A 15,768-nucleotide genomic window follows, 5' to 3' on the forward strand; every position below is an offset into this window, starting at 1 on the left:
TTTTACAGTTTTTTGTGTCAGGGATATCACGATTGAAAATAATTAGTAATTGCTCAGATATCGTACATAAATGGATTTTTCCCATTTTCCCTCCCCATCCCATACCGGCTGAAATTTGCAGATTTGTGCTTCCTTTTAAACTTTATAGGAAGTTATTTATGTTATAATATTTGCCAGATTTATAAGATTTTTAATGTAACTGTTACACAATTTGCAGTCCACTATTGCCAGTTGTCACTAGCAGGTACATTGAATTTTATGTCTTGTGTTTTTACCTTATATTTAAGGTCTTGTGTTCCATTTTCATGTATTTTTTTTCTGTCCCTTCTGGTCTGCCCACGTTCATTTGTCTGTCTATCTTTGTCATTTATCACTTTTCCTTTACTTTACGTTGCATTTTTTACCTGTACTTTTTTCTTTCCTGTTTCCATTCTCCCACTTCACAAGTCCTAGACTGTGTCTACACTGAGCCATAGTGCCTTGCAGCTTGATATAAATGAGTGGTCACAAAAATGCAAATAGTTGCTCATTTACATATTCTTATGGTTAATTTACATATTTGCACGAGATCGCCCTGCCAGCAGAGGCTGCTGCCGGCAGAAAACAAGCAGTTTAGATGTGGTTCTGCTGGCAGAAACCCCCTTTGTCAGCAGCCCCTTATCCCTGATTTTTTTCCAGGCATAAGGGGCTGCCGACAAGGGGGAGGTTTGCTGGCAAAACCACATCTACACTGTTTGTTTCTCAGCCAGCAGGGTGTTCTTGCTTGAATATGCAAATTAGCCATATGAATATGCACATAAACAGCCATTTCCACTTTTGAGACAGTTCATTCACATCAAGCTGCTGGCACTACGGCTCAGTGTAGACGCAGCCCTAATGTTAGACTTTAGCAGTTCTGGTATGTGTAATGCTCCAATTACGAATATCGTTAGATGTAGTACATATAAATAAAGCATGTCATTTCTAACATGAGCAGTGATGTTAGCAGGGTCTTTTTTCTGCTGGAATGGCACAGAATGGCGTTCCTGCACCTTTTTCCTGGCGCCTCTGCCATTTTGGAAGGCAGCTGGGCTGTGCTCCCTTTTCACCACATGTGGCAGTGGACAGGGCAGCAGGGGGTGGCAAAACGCAGCTCATTAGAAATGTACATATGGAGTGCCCCTCCTCCTGCTTTGCACATGCGCAGCTCCTGCAATCCTGGGTGGCTTCTGCAGCTCCACCTGGGAGTCACACAGCTCCTGATGCCCAGGCATCCGCAGCCCAGGTGGACCCAGAGGTCCAGCACAGTTCTGGAGATCCAGTGTAGTGCTTCCACAACTCTGGCGGCCCAGCGCACCTCTAGTTGGAGCAGTCCCTGTGGTGCCAGATCAGTACTTCACTGGCATTCACTTGTGGGGAGGACTGGGGGTGCCTAGCTCTGGAGAAGGGGAGGTCATTCAGGTGGGCAGTTTGGAGGTGCCTGTTTCTGGGGGAGGAGGGCATTGATTTAGAGCTAGGAGTGGGGCTAGGAGGTGCCTGGGTCTGGGGGTGTGTGGCTTTGGGGGAGGAGGGTGGGCATTAATTTAGAGCAGGGAAGGGGAGCTGAGGCTGCAGGGTAGGTGAAGCCTGGGGGGTGGCAGCTCAGGAGCCACTGTGGGGAAGTTAAGTGGCTTGGGGAGGTTAAGCTGCCAGAGTGGTTAAACTGCGCGAGGAGCCAGTCTGGGCCATGCGCGGGGGGCGGGGGGGGTGTTAAGCCACCGGGGGGGGGTTTCAGGCTCGCGGGGGGACAGTTTGGGGCTTGAGTTCCACTACCATATAGCAATCAACACTCATACACTTATGATATATTACACTCACTCACACTCTCTCTCTCTGGCGTGCGCGCACACACACACATGCGCACAAGCACACTCCTGTCTTGTTGCTGTTAACCAATAGTTGGTCCCCGTAACTGCACTGGCCCAGTGAGTTAGATGGGGGAGGGGTGGAGCTGGGCTTCTGCTGATCTGGATCGGTGCTCCAGTGTTGACAAGACAAACCCGGGGTCCCTGTGCAAGACGCTTTCCATTTATAGTGTTCTGTCTCCTGTGCATGTTGACACCAGTTAGCCATCTCATATGCATATGCGTAATCTGGAAATCCAAATAGGACAACATGCCAATCTGTGCTAAAAGAATGAGCAAATGTGGATAATAGATTCAAATTGCTTGTGCAGGTCTCAGTCGCATCATGAAATCATCCCAGGAAACTAAATGTTTTGGTGAGCTAAAACTTAGGTAGTGTACATATGTAAAGCTGAGACCCAATATAATTGGTAATTTAGTACTCAGGATTTAAGATACACAATTTAATTAAAATATTTTTATCGCATTCTAACATTAATGATAGTTACCATGCAATAATATGGTTTCTTTCTTTGCCTCCAATCTCTTTTGTTAGTTTTATTGAAGCCGGACTAAAGTTGTTAAACAGAGTAATCTAAAATGGGACAGTAGAAAGGAAGGTAAAGAAACAAATGCAATTTTTTTCTAGTATTAATCAGCAATCACTCATTTGATCCCTCCTGGGGACTAATGCCATGATTGCCTCTGGGAAAATTGTAAATATAAAGGAGTAGTCTATAAAGGATTATTTTTTTCAGCCTACATTGTGATTATTTGATATAGCATCTTTCCTTTAAGTGGCTGAAGGCATGAAACATTTAGTAGAGCATGTTGGGTGAAACCTTGACCCTGCTGAAGTCAATGGGAGTTTTGCTACGAAAATGCAGCCAGGATTTCATCATGGTGTCTGATATGAGGATGCTACTAGTAATCCTAAATGCACTTCCAGTTTGTGGAGGTGGTCTGAGGGTGATTAGGCACGTACAAATTGAACCTCTTCCATCCGGCAGCCACAGGACCTGGCTGGTGCCAAATGAGACAATTTGCCAGACTATGGGAAGTCAGTATTGTCTACCATATTACCAACACTTCCACTGAGAACTGGGCTCTTAGAAGATATTTAGGGGTAAATAACAGCACAGAACACTGAGAGCCAGAACTGGGGGCTGTAAACAAACTTTACAGGACCACGGGAAACTTGGCCACACCTATGATAAGTGGTTATCTGGCTAACTAAAACCATGCTGGATTATGGATGTTGCTGGATGAGAGAGTTCCGGGTTAGAGAAGTTCAACCTGTAGCAGGTAGTGTGCATGAAGGAGATTTTACAGTTTACTTACAGCTACATGCATGCTCTTTTGTGGCTTTAATTTGCATGACATAGGCTCAGGAAAATCTTTTCTCTGGCTTCACTTCATGAATAGTCACACTCCTCTGCTTTGACTTGTGGATCTGAAACAATCTCAAAATGCATCTGAATCTTCCAAGCAATCACTGGCTTTGTGTTTTCTACCTCAACCCATAGTTCAGCCCAGGACTCACTGAGAGGTTCACAAATTCATCCAGATCTTGAAGATCTTCTCAGAGGGGTAGCTGTGATTGTCCGTATCTTCACAAAACAAAGTAAGCAATCCCATAGCACCGTAAGGACTAACAGGGAGGGAATAGCTCAGTGGTTAGAGCATTGCCTTATAAACCCCTGCTTGTGACCTCAGTCCTTGAGTGGGCCTTCAAGGGTTTAGGACAGGTTAGATTTAAAAAAAAAAAAAATTAAAAAAAAGTCAGTTATGGTGATAGTACCCTGCACTCACGGCAGCACCTGTTACTTGATGCTCTCTCAAGGTCCCTTCCAGTTTTGTGATATATATCCATATATCATTTTTTGTGGGTACTACCCACTTCTACAGATTATGAACACAATCTGAGGAAGTGGGTTTTACCCACAAAAGCTCATTACCTAATAAATAAAATCGTTAGTCTTTAAGGTGCTACGGGGCTGCTTCCTTTATCATCCAAATCTTGGCTTTGTAGCAATGCCCTGGTTTCAGAAGGCTGTTACAAAACTTCACACATCTGTCTGCCTGATTATTATTGCTTGTTGTTTGTATTGTCGGTAGCATGTACGAGCCCTGTCATGCACCCGACTGTGGCACACACCGTACAAACACACAACAACAAGATTATATGACTTAGCATATGGCATATTGGGACCCATTGCGTCCTGCATGAGGTGCCTAAAGCCAACAATAAGTGTTTGATAACCAGGAAAGTTTGTAACAGGCAAGCTCTGAGCAATAACTGTTTGATAATCAAGCACCCAATTCACTCCTTTCATCCCCTGTGTAAAATAGTTATTAAAACTCATCTTGCTATAAATACAATATATGGTCCATTTTAAACTGTTCCCCATTCTTACACATCTGACCCAGGGAAGAAAGTGATTTAGAGTCTGTGTCTGAACCCAATAAAATCATTTTCAGAAGTACCATTGATTTTGGCGGGAGTGGAATCAGTCTGTTAGTATTCAGCCACCATGCAAATATGGAAAAAGCAAGAGTTGTGTTTTGTTTTTTGCAAATTGCAGCAATATTGCATGTTTATAAAGCCTGCCTGTTTATTGACAAGTTTGGGCCCTTAGTTGGTGGTGATACTTGTTACAAGATTTTTACAGTATTTATTTGACTTTTCTGTAAGCTGATATTACTTTAACTATGGATTTTTCAAGTGAGGGCTCTATTATAGTGATTTTTTTCAGAGGTTTATAGACTGGTAATTAAATAAAACAATTCAAGCCAAAATATAGGAAACAGGCTGTTCCTAGCAGATGTTGGCATTGTGATGGTATTGAAAACAAGGCTTTTGAAGAGCTATATTTTTTCTTTTAAGTTATTCGTCAGTTATAATGTATCATCCAGACCACTGGTCAAACCAAAATACATGTGTTCCTTTGTGAGCATTGTACAGTTAATTGCCAATGGCCTTGCTTTTATTACTGTGGAAGTGCCACTTATTCCAGCAAATTACCTTTACAACATATGCACCTACTTGTTAGACAGCTTGCAGTCACCTGTGGGTTGAGCACTGTTTATTGCCACCTTTATTCTTTGTGCACCTGCACAAGTCTTCTCTGCAGATAGCAAGCTCCAAAGTAGTTACCTCAATTAAGCCAAACTTTCTCCCTTTGAAAGATGCTAAAGACCTGCTCTTAATGGTATCATTACCATTAACTACAGCTACTTACTAATTATAAGAACAAGAGAGGGGAGGCTGGTTACCTATGTGTTACTGTGTTTGTATTTCAGTATTCTCTGCCCATGTCATCATTATATTTATGATATATTTCACATCTGAGCAAACAGAAATGTTAAAATTAAACATGATTAAGTATCCAGGACATGATTTTGTTTTGCCTGCTATTGTTCTGTTCTGTTCTGCAGTGTACCTTCTTTTTCCTGTAGCCCATGTGCTCCGAGGACCAAATGTTTGCTTTTTTTCCTGCAGTTTCGGCCCCATGTTAATGAGAGCTGCTTAAAAAATGCTGTTGTTTACTTATAAAAATTGGACGCATTTTGCAAAATGTCCCATTTCTCAACTAGTGCCCCTGCTGAGCAGCCCTGTTCTGTGGACTGGGGAGAGCAGCTGAGGGAAAAGTGCCTGGCTTTGCCTACTCTTAAATTTCACTAATACAAAATAAGCAGGGCAAATGTGCTTAAACATGTAAAATACTTGTATACATTAAATGAAACCAGTAGGTAAAAGACTATGGCATGTGATGGGCTTAGTTATGTTTAATTGCTCTCCCTGCTCACAGCGGTCCAGGCACAGCCTTTTTCCTCCTTGATCCTGCAAACACATCTACCACTACTTGTGAGCATGTGAATAGTGCCATTGGCCTCAGTCAACGGTTCACGTGTGTGATGTTAAGCACGCATGTTAGTATTAGGAGGATCGGAGTCTGACTGCATATTTGAGTTTTTGTTTTAACCCTGGTACGGGTTTCCCCAGTCCTTCTCAAACAGACCCTATCTGAGATACGTACACCTTCACAGAAGGAATTTCTAGTGTGATGAGAGCAAGAAGCAGTCTGTTCATAACATAACTAATGTGCTTTTCCCCATTAGAAACCCCGTGCATTGGCAATCCTACTCTGGCCACACAATAGGTCACTTGACTGTTTCCATTATGAGGTAGCTCTCTATGGGCTTGTAGTTAAAGGACAGATATAAAAGTAAATGTTTTAAGTATGGATTTGCCTATAAACGTAAGCAAGAGTTATGAAAGTGATGTATGAGATCACTGTAACATATTGACATTATCAATTATATGTTATTAAACAGCTTAGCTAACTGAATGATTTACCTTGTGTTTAACTGCCTTTTTCAATTAAAGGTTGCAAATGCTGGGGAGCTGGGGCACAACAGTAGAAACCATATATTTTCTCCTGTTAACACCAGCACTGCTGACATGCAAGCGATGGGAGTGTTGGCATTTTGCTGCAGGCTGTAATGGGCTAGTTTAAATGGTCTAAAAAAGTGATTAATGATTAGGAACAGGGCTGTTACACAGCTTCACAGCTCTTTTCCTCAATGCGTTTCCATTTATGTCAACTACCTGCACACTTGGGAGGTGTTATTTCAAAGTAGTCAACACGTTTTTTTTTTTTTTCTGCTGCCATTTGTTTCCATTTCATAGTCCTGTTGGTTGTTTAGATGTAGCTAATGTTTCTTTACAGTTGGAAGCTTCACTGATAAAAGAGGATTATCCACAGCCTTTATTAGTCTAGCGACCAAAAGGTAAACTGTTGAAGCTGAGTGTCACTTTAAACATGAGGGAGTTTCTTTCCTGATATCACACTATACTTGGTATTATTTGGTAGATAGTGTAACAGACACTTTATAGGATATCCTGAAATTAATTAAACAATTCACTTTTTCAACAGAGACAGTTTTCTTATAAACATGTTAAGTCACAAGGATTAGAATTTGCAGAAAAAACTCATTTGCATGCTAGTACTGCTTTATTATAAACCTGTAAAACACTACCAATTATATTTATGTATATGTGCCTACTTCTCTGTGTGTGTTGCTTTGGGAAACGAGACAAGAGACTTTTTCTGAAACTACTGCTAGACATAACATGTCCCCTTTTCCCTTTACGTAAAGTCAGATAAACACAGCAGAGTAGTGGCAATTGAAATACCATGCATTTCTGTATGCATGGGTTACAGCCTTGTATTAGGTGTGTGTTGGATTGCCATTGAAACTTAGCATTTGCCTACTGTTTTCTTGCTATTGTCTGTAAGATACCAAATAATTTTTCTATGCTTGCATTTGGAAGAGTGTGGTAATGGTTGACAACAGTTATTTCATGGGTGACCACAATATGAAGATAATTCTTATCCCTCTTTCCTTCCCACCCCCACTCCTATATTGCTAGATAAAAATAGGATTTTGTCATACATTTCTTGTTTACATAGTAGAATCTTGTTACTTCTAGGGCGAGGAGTACATTCCTGCCTGGGAGATCTTCATAGCACTCTGAAAAAGGAGCATACACCACTGAATGGGGCAGGTTGCTGATCAGAAGCTGAAATGCGCCATTTATGTGGCAGAGCTTTCTGGTACATGAAGTGTTGGAAAGCCCAGCAGCAAGCTTTTCCTTCTTAATGGTCTTGTTACCTTCCAGTGATGCTACTCACCTAGAACCTCTTAATTTGTTTTCCATTAAGGTGCTCTCTACCAGAATGCCAAAAAGTCATAGGGTAAGAACATCACCATCATAGGGCCAGGATACCAAAATGGACTAAATGTTAAAAAATAGTTAAGGAAAATAACACTTAGCATTGTTTTCAAGCACTTTCTGCATTCCTCAGTACACAAAAGGCACACTGCTTTGCTATTGAATGTTCTTGCAACCATAATAATTGTAAGTTGTATGTTTGAATTAATTTTGCATGAGTATAAACTTCATAGTGGCTTAGTGAGATGGGGGAAGGGACTCCCCAAGATTTTGTCCTATATATCTATATCAATATACACATTAATTGAACTTCATGTAATATATTGTACTGTATGGTTTATTAGTGTAGCTTCCCTATTCTTTCTGCCTAATTATGATGTCTAACTAGTCAGCAACAACTTGGATTTTATTTTAAAACAAACTTTTGTAAGTTGTAAGAATTTGTATATGTTGTTTAATGGGAGGGTCAGCAAAACATCTCTTATGGATGGTCTGCAAGTGTTACTTATTCATTCAGGCTCCCCAAAAGAGTATTGTGGCCATTCAGCAGTCCAGTTCTCCCAGTGAATTTTCTTGTAGATGTATGTGTCAAGATTCATTACATCTACTTTTTAGTTTTCCATTTAGCTCAAACACTTCATTGTAGATTCTGTTTCCAAATCACAACATAAAATTATTTTTCCCCCATCCATCGGTACAGCACTACCCCCTCCCAAGTAATTTAAGTACTACTGCTCATGGGCAGGTTTCAAAGAAACCTCATCTCCATATGGTTTTACTTGATAATCCTTTATCCGCCATCTTCAGTTCTCATTCCCTTGCTTTCTTGCCTGTGGCTACATTTCTATCTCTGCATCAATTAGCACAGTGATTTATACAACAAGCAAGCAGTTTAGAGGTAATGGTACACAATTAACATCTCATTCCACCATAAAGGGTATGCTAAATACCCCAGTCACTGCTTTCTCTGCCTTGAATTGAAATAAGTGTTTGTCCTAATTCATATGCTATCTGATGTGAAGTGGGCCTGCTTTGTACTGCACTACACCATTAATCTAATTATAGATAGCTGCAAATGAAGTGCTGTCTGTGCATAGAGACTAAAGAAAATAGCGCTTTTGTCATTTAGCATGACTCTGGAAAGCAAGATTGCACTTTACAGGGCACTCTGGCAAAATGGAAATCTGAATAATATTGCTGCCTGTTGCATCTTTTCTAATTACAACAGCATTGTAAACACAACTGGGCGCTGATATAAATAGAGCTGTAGATATGCTGTCATGTGGGTTGTAGAAGAAAATCCTCAGAGTGCTGTTGTATTAAATGATGCATCCTGATTGACAGCTACCTTGAGACTGCGCTGATGGAGTTGTCAAAGCATTATGCTAACAGGCTGCTCTAGTGACTGCAGATGTACAAAGCTCTGCGGCTCACAGAGCTTTCTAACTGGTTTCTGTTCATTTCACCTTGTTCGGCTCGGTTGTAACTCCAAGAGAAGGACATCTACAAGCTTAAATTCTGTATGTTTTTGATACTATTTGGTCTCCGGCTAAAGTGAGGGGAATGTGTTTTGCATGGCTTTAACCTTTGGTAGGTTTTTCTAGAGGGTCAATTGTATATCACACAATGAATTGAAAGTGGGAAGCATGACTGAATTGCAATTCTAATTAAGTTTTTGCTGTTGGATTGTGTACTGTATGAGGGTGATTTTCTCCTTCTTCCCCCTCCCCCTCCTTTGCTACTATTAAAGGCTCATGACTTTGTGGCTATTCATTTTTGACTGTCGTATTCTAGCCTGTGTAGTGTTTACTCTTGCACTATATGAGGGATGTAGTTGTTTGTGTGGAGATCTTAATATTAGTTCTTATTACCACAGTGTGGTAGTAAATTAGCTCCAGAATCCAGGGCTGAAGAGTTCAATCATTTGAGACTTACTTTGAAATCTCCTTGTTGAGTAAGAACTCCTTTTCTCTGAAAGAAGATGACTGCCATCTTCAAATAGTATGGAATAAGTACACAAGCTTTCCTATTTATATGTTATGGTGAAAATATAAACAAGGACATGGTCACTGCTTTGAAATGTAAAGAGGAATTAACAAGACAATGTGTTGATAATAGTTCAGCCTTGAACATTACTTATTATTGACTTGAATCTGAACCCCCACCCCACTCGTGCATCTGACAAAGTGGGTCTTTGCCCACAAAAGCTTATGCTCCAAAATATCCATTAGTCTATAAGGTGCCACAGGACTTCTTGTTTTTGAAGATACAGACTAACTGCTACCACTCTGATACACTGAAAGAATGTTACTCATGACCTCTTGATAAAAGCTCACCTAATAAACTATTTTGCTAGTCTTTAAAGTGCTACATGACTGCTTTTTGTTTTCATAGGCTTCACGGCTCCCTCTCTGTTACTATGACCTCTTGATGGGCAATTGACACTTGTTAGCGGATTTGAAATACAAGGAAGCTCACTAGGAGCATTAAAGGAAAATTACCTAGTTAATACAGTTTATTAATTCAAAAGCGGACATTATTCTACTGTATGGATTATACTTGTTTTACTGAAAATAATCAAGATCCACAGTGGGCAATTTATTTGCTGGAAGCGGAGCAATTTACAATTTTTAAAATATCCAATGGCATTTGAATGATTGCAAGTCATGAGAACATGAAATTAAGGTATAGAGGGAAGATCATATTTCATGAATTAATGCAAGTATAACAGGCTGCAGTTTCAATATCATAATTGCAGCATATTATGTACTGCTTACTTGGTAGTTTACTGAGTTCTACCTGTACAGTGTACTTAGTTTTTCCTTAGGTGGAAATGTACTTTAGACATGTGTTTTGACCTCCTTTTAACCACAATTTTCTGCCTATATGTTTTCTTTCTCTTTTTATCACTTATTTGAGATTTTTATGCCAAGTTTATTATATGTTTTTAATTTATCACCTTCTCTTTGTATTTTTATTTCTGCACATCTATTATTCCATCTTCTCTAGTCATAGAGAAGTATGATGTGTGACGTGTGATTTTTTTCATTACATGCATAAAATTTATTTACCAAGAGACCTAAGCAAGCCTACTATTTCTCTAAGATGACTATCAGCTAATGTCCCCATTTCTACCATGGTTTTTGTTTACTAATGGTGGACTTCAACAATCCCATGAAAAAGAAATAATTGCTTTTTATCCATTTGGGCTACATGGCTCTATCCAACAACTTTATTAGCTTTACTTTGACTAACAGTACCCTCTGAAACCCCACAGAGGTGAGCATTGGCCAGAGGTGGCTGCTGATGAGTTCGGATCTGGTCAGTGGCAGATTTCACTGCTGCTAAAGTCCACTGACACTCTGCTTTTGTCTCCAGCAGATGTATGTTCTGCTTTAGACCAATGGAAACGGTATGGTCTCTGACTGTAATCCCACCTCTGCAAGTGGTAACAGGGAGATAAGTTTCCCCTGTTCCCCCTCACCACCCAACCAAAAAACACCTTAAAACATTGGGAATTTTTGATTTTAGATTTTTTTATTCAGTAAAGCAAAACTTCAACAGTATGACATGTGACAGATTTGGTATGTTCCTAATTGTCTTTGTGTTAGAGGCATCTGGGGGGGGGCATTGTTTGATTATGTTGGTCTTCCTATGGCCTTTGCAGATCTCATCAAGCCACATGTTTATGTCTCAGGGTTAGGATCAAGAGCTAGTGACCCTCTCTCTGTAATATGGTCTTGGAGAGCTAAGAGATAGCTTTACAAAGGAGCCCTTATGTGGGGATTTGTGGGGTCCAGCAGAAAGTAGAAATACATCAAAGGTAACTTTAAAAAAGAACCTTCTTGCTGGTGCTTTGTCTTTTTTTATATTCTGAAAGGTCATTTATTAGCCAGCTGCACCAAAAAAAGGCCTTTCCTGAGAAGTTTACTGTTGTTGTTTTGTACTTCTTGATTACAATAACTCTCTTATCCCCACAACAGACTAAAGAACAATAAACAAATACAAAAGGAAAAGGAACAGATCATCAATAACAAAGACCTGCATTTGAAAGCTGTTAGTTTACTGACTCTCACATCTCATTCCAAGCAAAGCAGGAGTCCTGCAGAGAAAGGAATGTAAAAGATATGAAAACGATAAAGAAAGTAAAACCTGAGTTTTTGGTTGGTAGAGATACTATACTTTAATATGGAAAATTGAGCCTTAAAGAATAACATCCCTAAAGACACTCTCCCATTCTCACCTCCCCCTGCAATGCTGCAGGTTTTGATATGGATGGGGAACTATTTTGAGTATCAGAGAGGTAGCTGAGTTAGTCTGTATCTTCAGAAACAACAAGAAGTCCCGTGGCACCTCATAGACTACCAGATTAAGTATTTCCAGCTCAGTGAAGTATTATAAAATGGCTTGTTCTCTGGAATTAAAGCAGATTTTTTCCCTGCCCTTAAATTTTAAGTTTTGAGGTCGAACAGCACAGAAGAATTGATCTATATTATACTTAGAAAACCAATTGGAAGCTAGGCATAATATTTGAAAACCATTTCAAAGTAATCTCGAAAACCATACAGTAATGCGAGTCCAGAAAGCTAACTTATTTTGTTTTCCTCGAAGGCCTAGTTTTTTTATTATTATTATTATTATTATTATTATTATTTTCAAACTATGAGTACAAAGCAGACACTAACCAGGGATACTGAAACTGTGCAATTTGTTGTAATTATATTCCCCCCCCCATAGATTTAATGAAGGACTTTTAAGTATAATTTATCTTTGGTAAATAGTCCCTCTGCACAGAATGTTTATTAGATTGACAGCAGAATGTACTCTGCTAGCTTTTTTCCGCCTGCCACTTATGACTCAGATGAATTTAAATAGGAGCAAAAAGCTTTTATTTGCACTGTAATTTCACTTAAGGATCATATCCTTCAGAAACTGGCAGACACTTGTATGTCTTGATTGCAACACACACACTCAAGAGTAAAGAAACCCGCATAAGATGTTGTTATTTGACCTGTCACATTGTCACAATTCTGCTCGCAACTTATGTTATCAAATCTCCTGTAGGCATCTTCTCCCACCCCTCCAAGTGCGCCTACATGCACAAGAACAATTTTTTCGAAAGGGACATGGCAAGCAGCACACTGCATTCAATATAGCTATTTGTGTGGAAAAGCAAACACCTTATTTTGTTTTTGAAAATGTAAATTCTCCATTCTTACTGACGACACGATGCCAACAGGGTATTTTGAGTTAAAGCAGCTTTTCATATACCTAATAATGCAGGCTCATGTGTGCTGTATCAGTCCCACTCAAGGTCTGTGTATTTTGGTGAGAGCCCCAAAATCTCAATATGGTATATAGAACTTTCTTTATTGCGGTTGGACATAACTAAATTTAGAGGTTTTATTTGTTTCATATGCCATATTTCTGATACATTCAAAATATTTTCCAACCAAATGGTTACACTTGTTACTGCATATGTTCCATGTATCCAGACAGCATTTATGTAGGTTGATAACCCTCTGTTAAAAGTAAACAACGTATAGCTATAGAAGGCTGTTTCTTGAGGATTTCTTCAGCAATTAGCTTATAGTTTTCTTTTCTGCAACATCCCATTTTACCCATAGACGAAGAAGTTACATTCCCCTTTGCCTTCATCTGTGTTCCTTTGTGTAAAAACAGAGTAGAGAGACTCCCTTTAACCAAACAGTTAACTATTTCAGTAGACAATACACTTCTAAAAAGTGAGGTGTTCATTTTGCCTCATCAACATACTAATCAAAATTTCAAGTGAACTTCAGCCTACAACGCTTATTAGTGAAACCTTTGTTTAAATTATTGATGAAGTGCATTGCTCTTCTTCACTCAGTTGATGTTGGCAGATTATGGTGTTTCTCGCAGGGACCTGCTGCCATCTGCTGGATTTCTACATTTAGTTTCACATGCACTGCAGCAGATTTGAAGAAAAACTCTCACTAGCTGAATAAAATGTCTATGAAAGCGCACACAGATTTTAAAGAACTAAAGTAAAAAGTAAAACTGACATGCCAGTGTACATCGTTTCAGAAAGCTTTAGTTCAAAGGGATGCTCTTAACTAGCTCTGGCCAAGGTATTTTGTTTTATTTTATGATTTATAAAATGTAGTACAAATTTTTTTCTTTTTAAAGCAGACAAATAGTTAAATGGTTCAGGTTGGACAAGGAACATCACCATTATCTTGAGGGTTCCATTCTTTATTACATCACATCGACCTGTAAATAGGGCATTTCCATGCTTTGGTTGCCACATGGTGCTCGTATGTGATAATATGGAAATGAAGTTGTCCCATTTGTTTTAATTAAAAAAGCTGAATGAAGTAAAAGATGTAAACACTGAATGAAAAGTACAAAATAAAGTAATGTTTAGCATTCTTTCATTGTTAATAGTCAAAGGAGGCATTAGTTATTCAGGGCTATGTTCTAATTCTGCTCAGTTCCATTGGTATATATCTGAAACTAATCCATGTAATTACCCCAGGCCTAAACCAGGGTAACTCAAAGTAGGATTTGGTTTCTTCTGTATTTTTGTGAAAATATGTTAACCTGATTTTTAATCCAGTATTTACCTTTTAGTTTTATTTAGTGCTACTATCTTGGGTTTTCTGTTATTCCTTTTTCCTCTGATATTCAGGTCACGAAAATTGTGACATGAATACCAAACTTTAGACATTCCAGTGTAGCTAATGTGTGTATAGTACAAAAACAGTGTGTCTTAAGCTATCATACAACTAGTACCTCAGTGTGAGTCTTTTAGATCATTACAAAGAATTCACAAGAGACACAAGACTAAATATTTTAAAACTTCTTTCTTTTGGTCTTTTCCTTAAGTACAAGTTACGAATACTGACCAAGCTTGCTGCAGAGCTGAATAAGTACATGCCAGAGAAAGCAGTGGAGGATACAAGTAGTATTTTGAGATCACCAATGCCAGGAACAGTGGTGGCAGTTTCTGTTAAGCCTGGAGACTTGGTAAGAGAGAGTCTTTTGCTATATATGATTTTATATTATATTTCACACAGTTTCCTCCCCAGTATAGTTGAAAGCCTGAACTAGTCTTTTTACAGGACTTTCGTTTGTCACATTGCCTGGAGAATGAGTAATTGTGTGCATTATTTGCTTCTTTTTCATTATCTGTTGTTTATTCCTGTTTAAGCTGTACTCTCTGGGGAACTTTCATACATGGGTAAGAACAAAAACTCATCTGAATAGCATGCTGTTCTGTAACCAATGCCCTGGGAGGAAGAAACTTTTTGTTGATTGTGGTGAGGGAGGTTGCTTGATTTTTTTGCCATGGATCAGTTAAGCACAGGTTGAATGAACCTGTTTTGTCCAGCACCCTCAGGACCTGACTAGTGCAGGATGAGAGAAGTTGCTGCATGGTGGGAGGTTAATATTTTCTAGCACATTACCAACACTTCCACTGTCTACTGGGCTCTTAGAAGACATTTAGGGGTAACTTACAGCTAAATAAGTGCACAGAACACTGAGGCCAAGACTGGTGACTGTAAACACTTCATGGGACCATGGGAAACTTGGCCACATGAATGGTAAGTGGTCATCCAGTTAACTAAAATCACGCCGGAATATGGAGTTTGCCAGACGCAAGAGTTCCAGATTAGAGAGATTCAACCTGTAGTTGTCAAACACAACCTTCACATTTAGGTGACAGAACAGATGTTAATATGTCCCAAGGAAGAGTTACTTGATTAAACAAAAAAAGCTGTTGTCATTTAGTATCATGACAAGAGTTCTATGATTCAGACACTCTGAAGGGAGCATTCTGTGCTCAATAAGAAATCTCTGTAGGCGATTTCCTCACCCTATTTTGGGAGCAAAATCTAGGGAGAGGAGGGCAACAGGACACAATAACAGATGTATATTTGTATTCTAGTAATAATATATACATCAAACGTGTGTACATATACACTATCCTGGCGGCTTCCATTTTTTAATTACATCATACAGGACTAGTTTTGTGAGACTGCCAAGCACAATCACATTACATAAAATTGTATTTAAGAGTCAAGGGACTGGAATCCGGTCCATCTGACAGCGTTGAAGGGAGTGGTGCTATACTGGGGTAGAGGACATTACAATGAAGCAACACAGCCCTGTGTCTAAAGCACG

At 39.3% G+C, this 15,768-nt stretch overlaps 2 protein-coding genes across 4 annotated transcripts in view; one reads left to right on the top strand and one right to left on the bottom strand.

Moving 5' to 3' along the window:
- The window catches only part of PCCA (propionyl-CoA carboxylase subunit alpha), a 469,473-nt gene that overhangs the window by 435,239 nt on the left and 18,466 nt on the right, over positions 1-15,768 (top strand). For all 3 annotated transcript variants that reach the window (XM_074989641.1, XM_074989649.1, XM_074989656.1), the window contains one exon: positions 14,470-14,610. In XM_074989641.1, coding sequence (XP_074845742.1) covers positions 14,470-14,610 — 141 coding nt within the window. The remainder of the gene's footprint in view (positions 1-14,469; positions 14,611-15,768) is intronic.
- Positions 1-15,768, bottom strand: part of GGACT (gamma-glutamylamine cyclotransferase) — a 122,752-nt gene that overhangs the window by 6,094 nt on the left and 100,890 nt on the right. The window lies entirely within an intron of this gene.

Source organism: Carettochelys insculpta, chromosome 1, assembly GCF_033958435.1.
Source record: "Carettochelys insculpta isolate YL-2023 chromosome 1, ASM3395843v1, whole genome shotgun sequence".
In the NCBI taxonomy this organism is placed as follows: Eukaryota; Metazoa; Chordata; order Testudines; family Carettochelyidae; genus Carettochelys; species Carettochelys insculpta.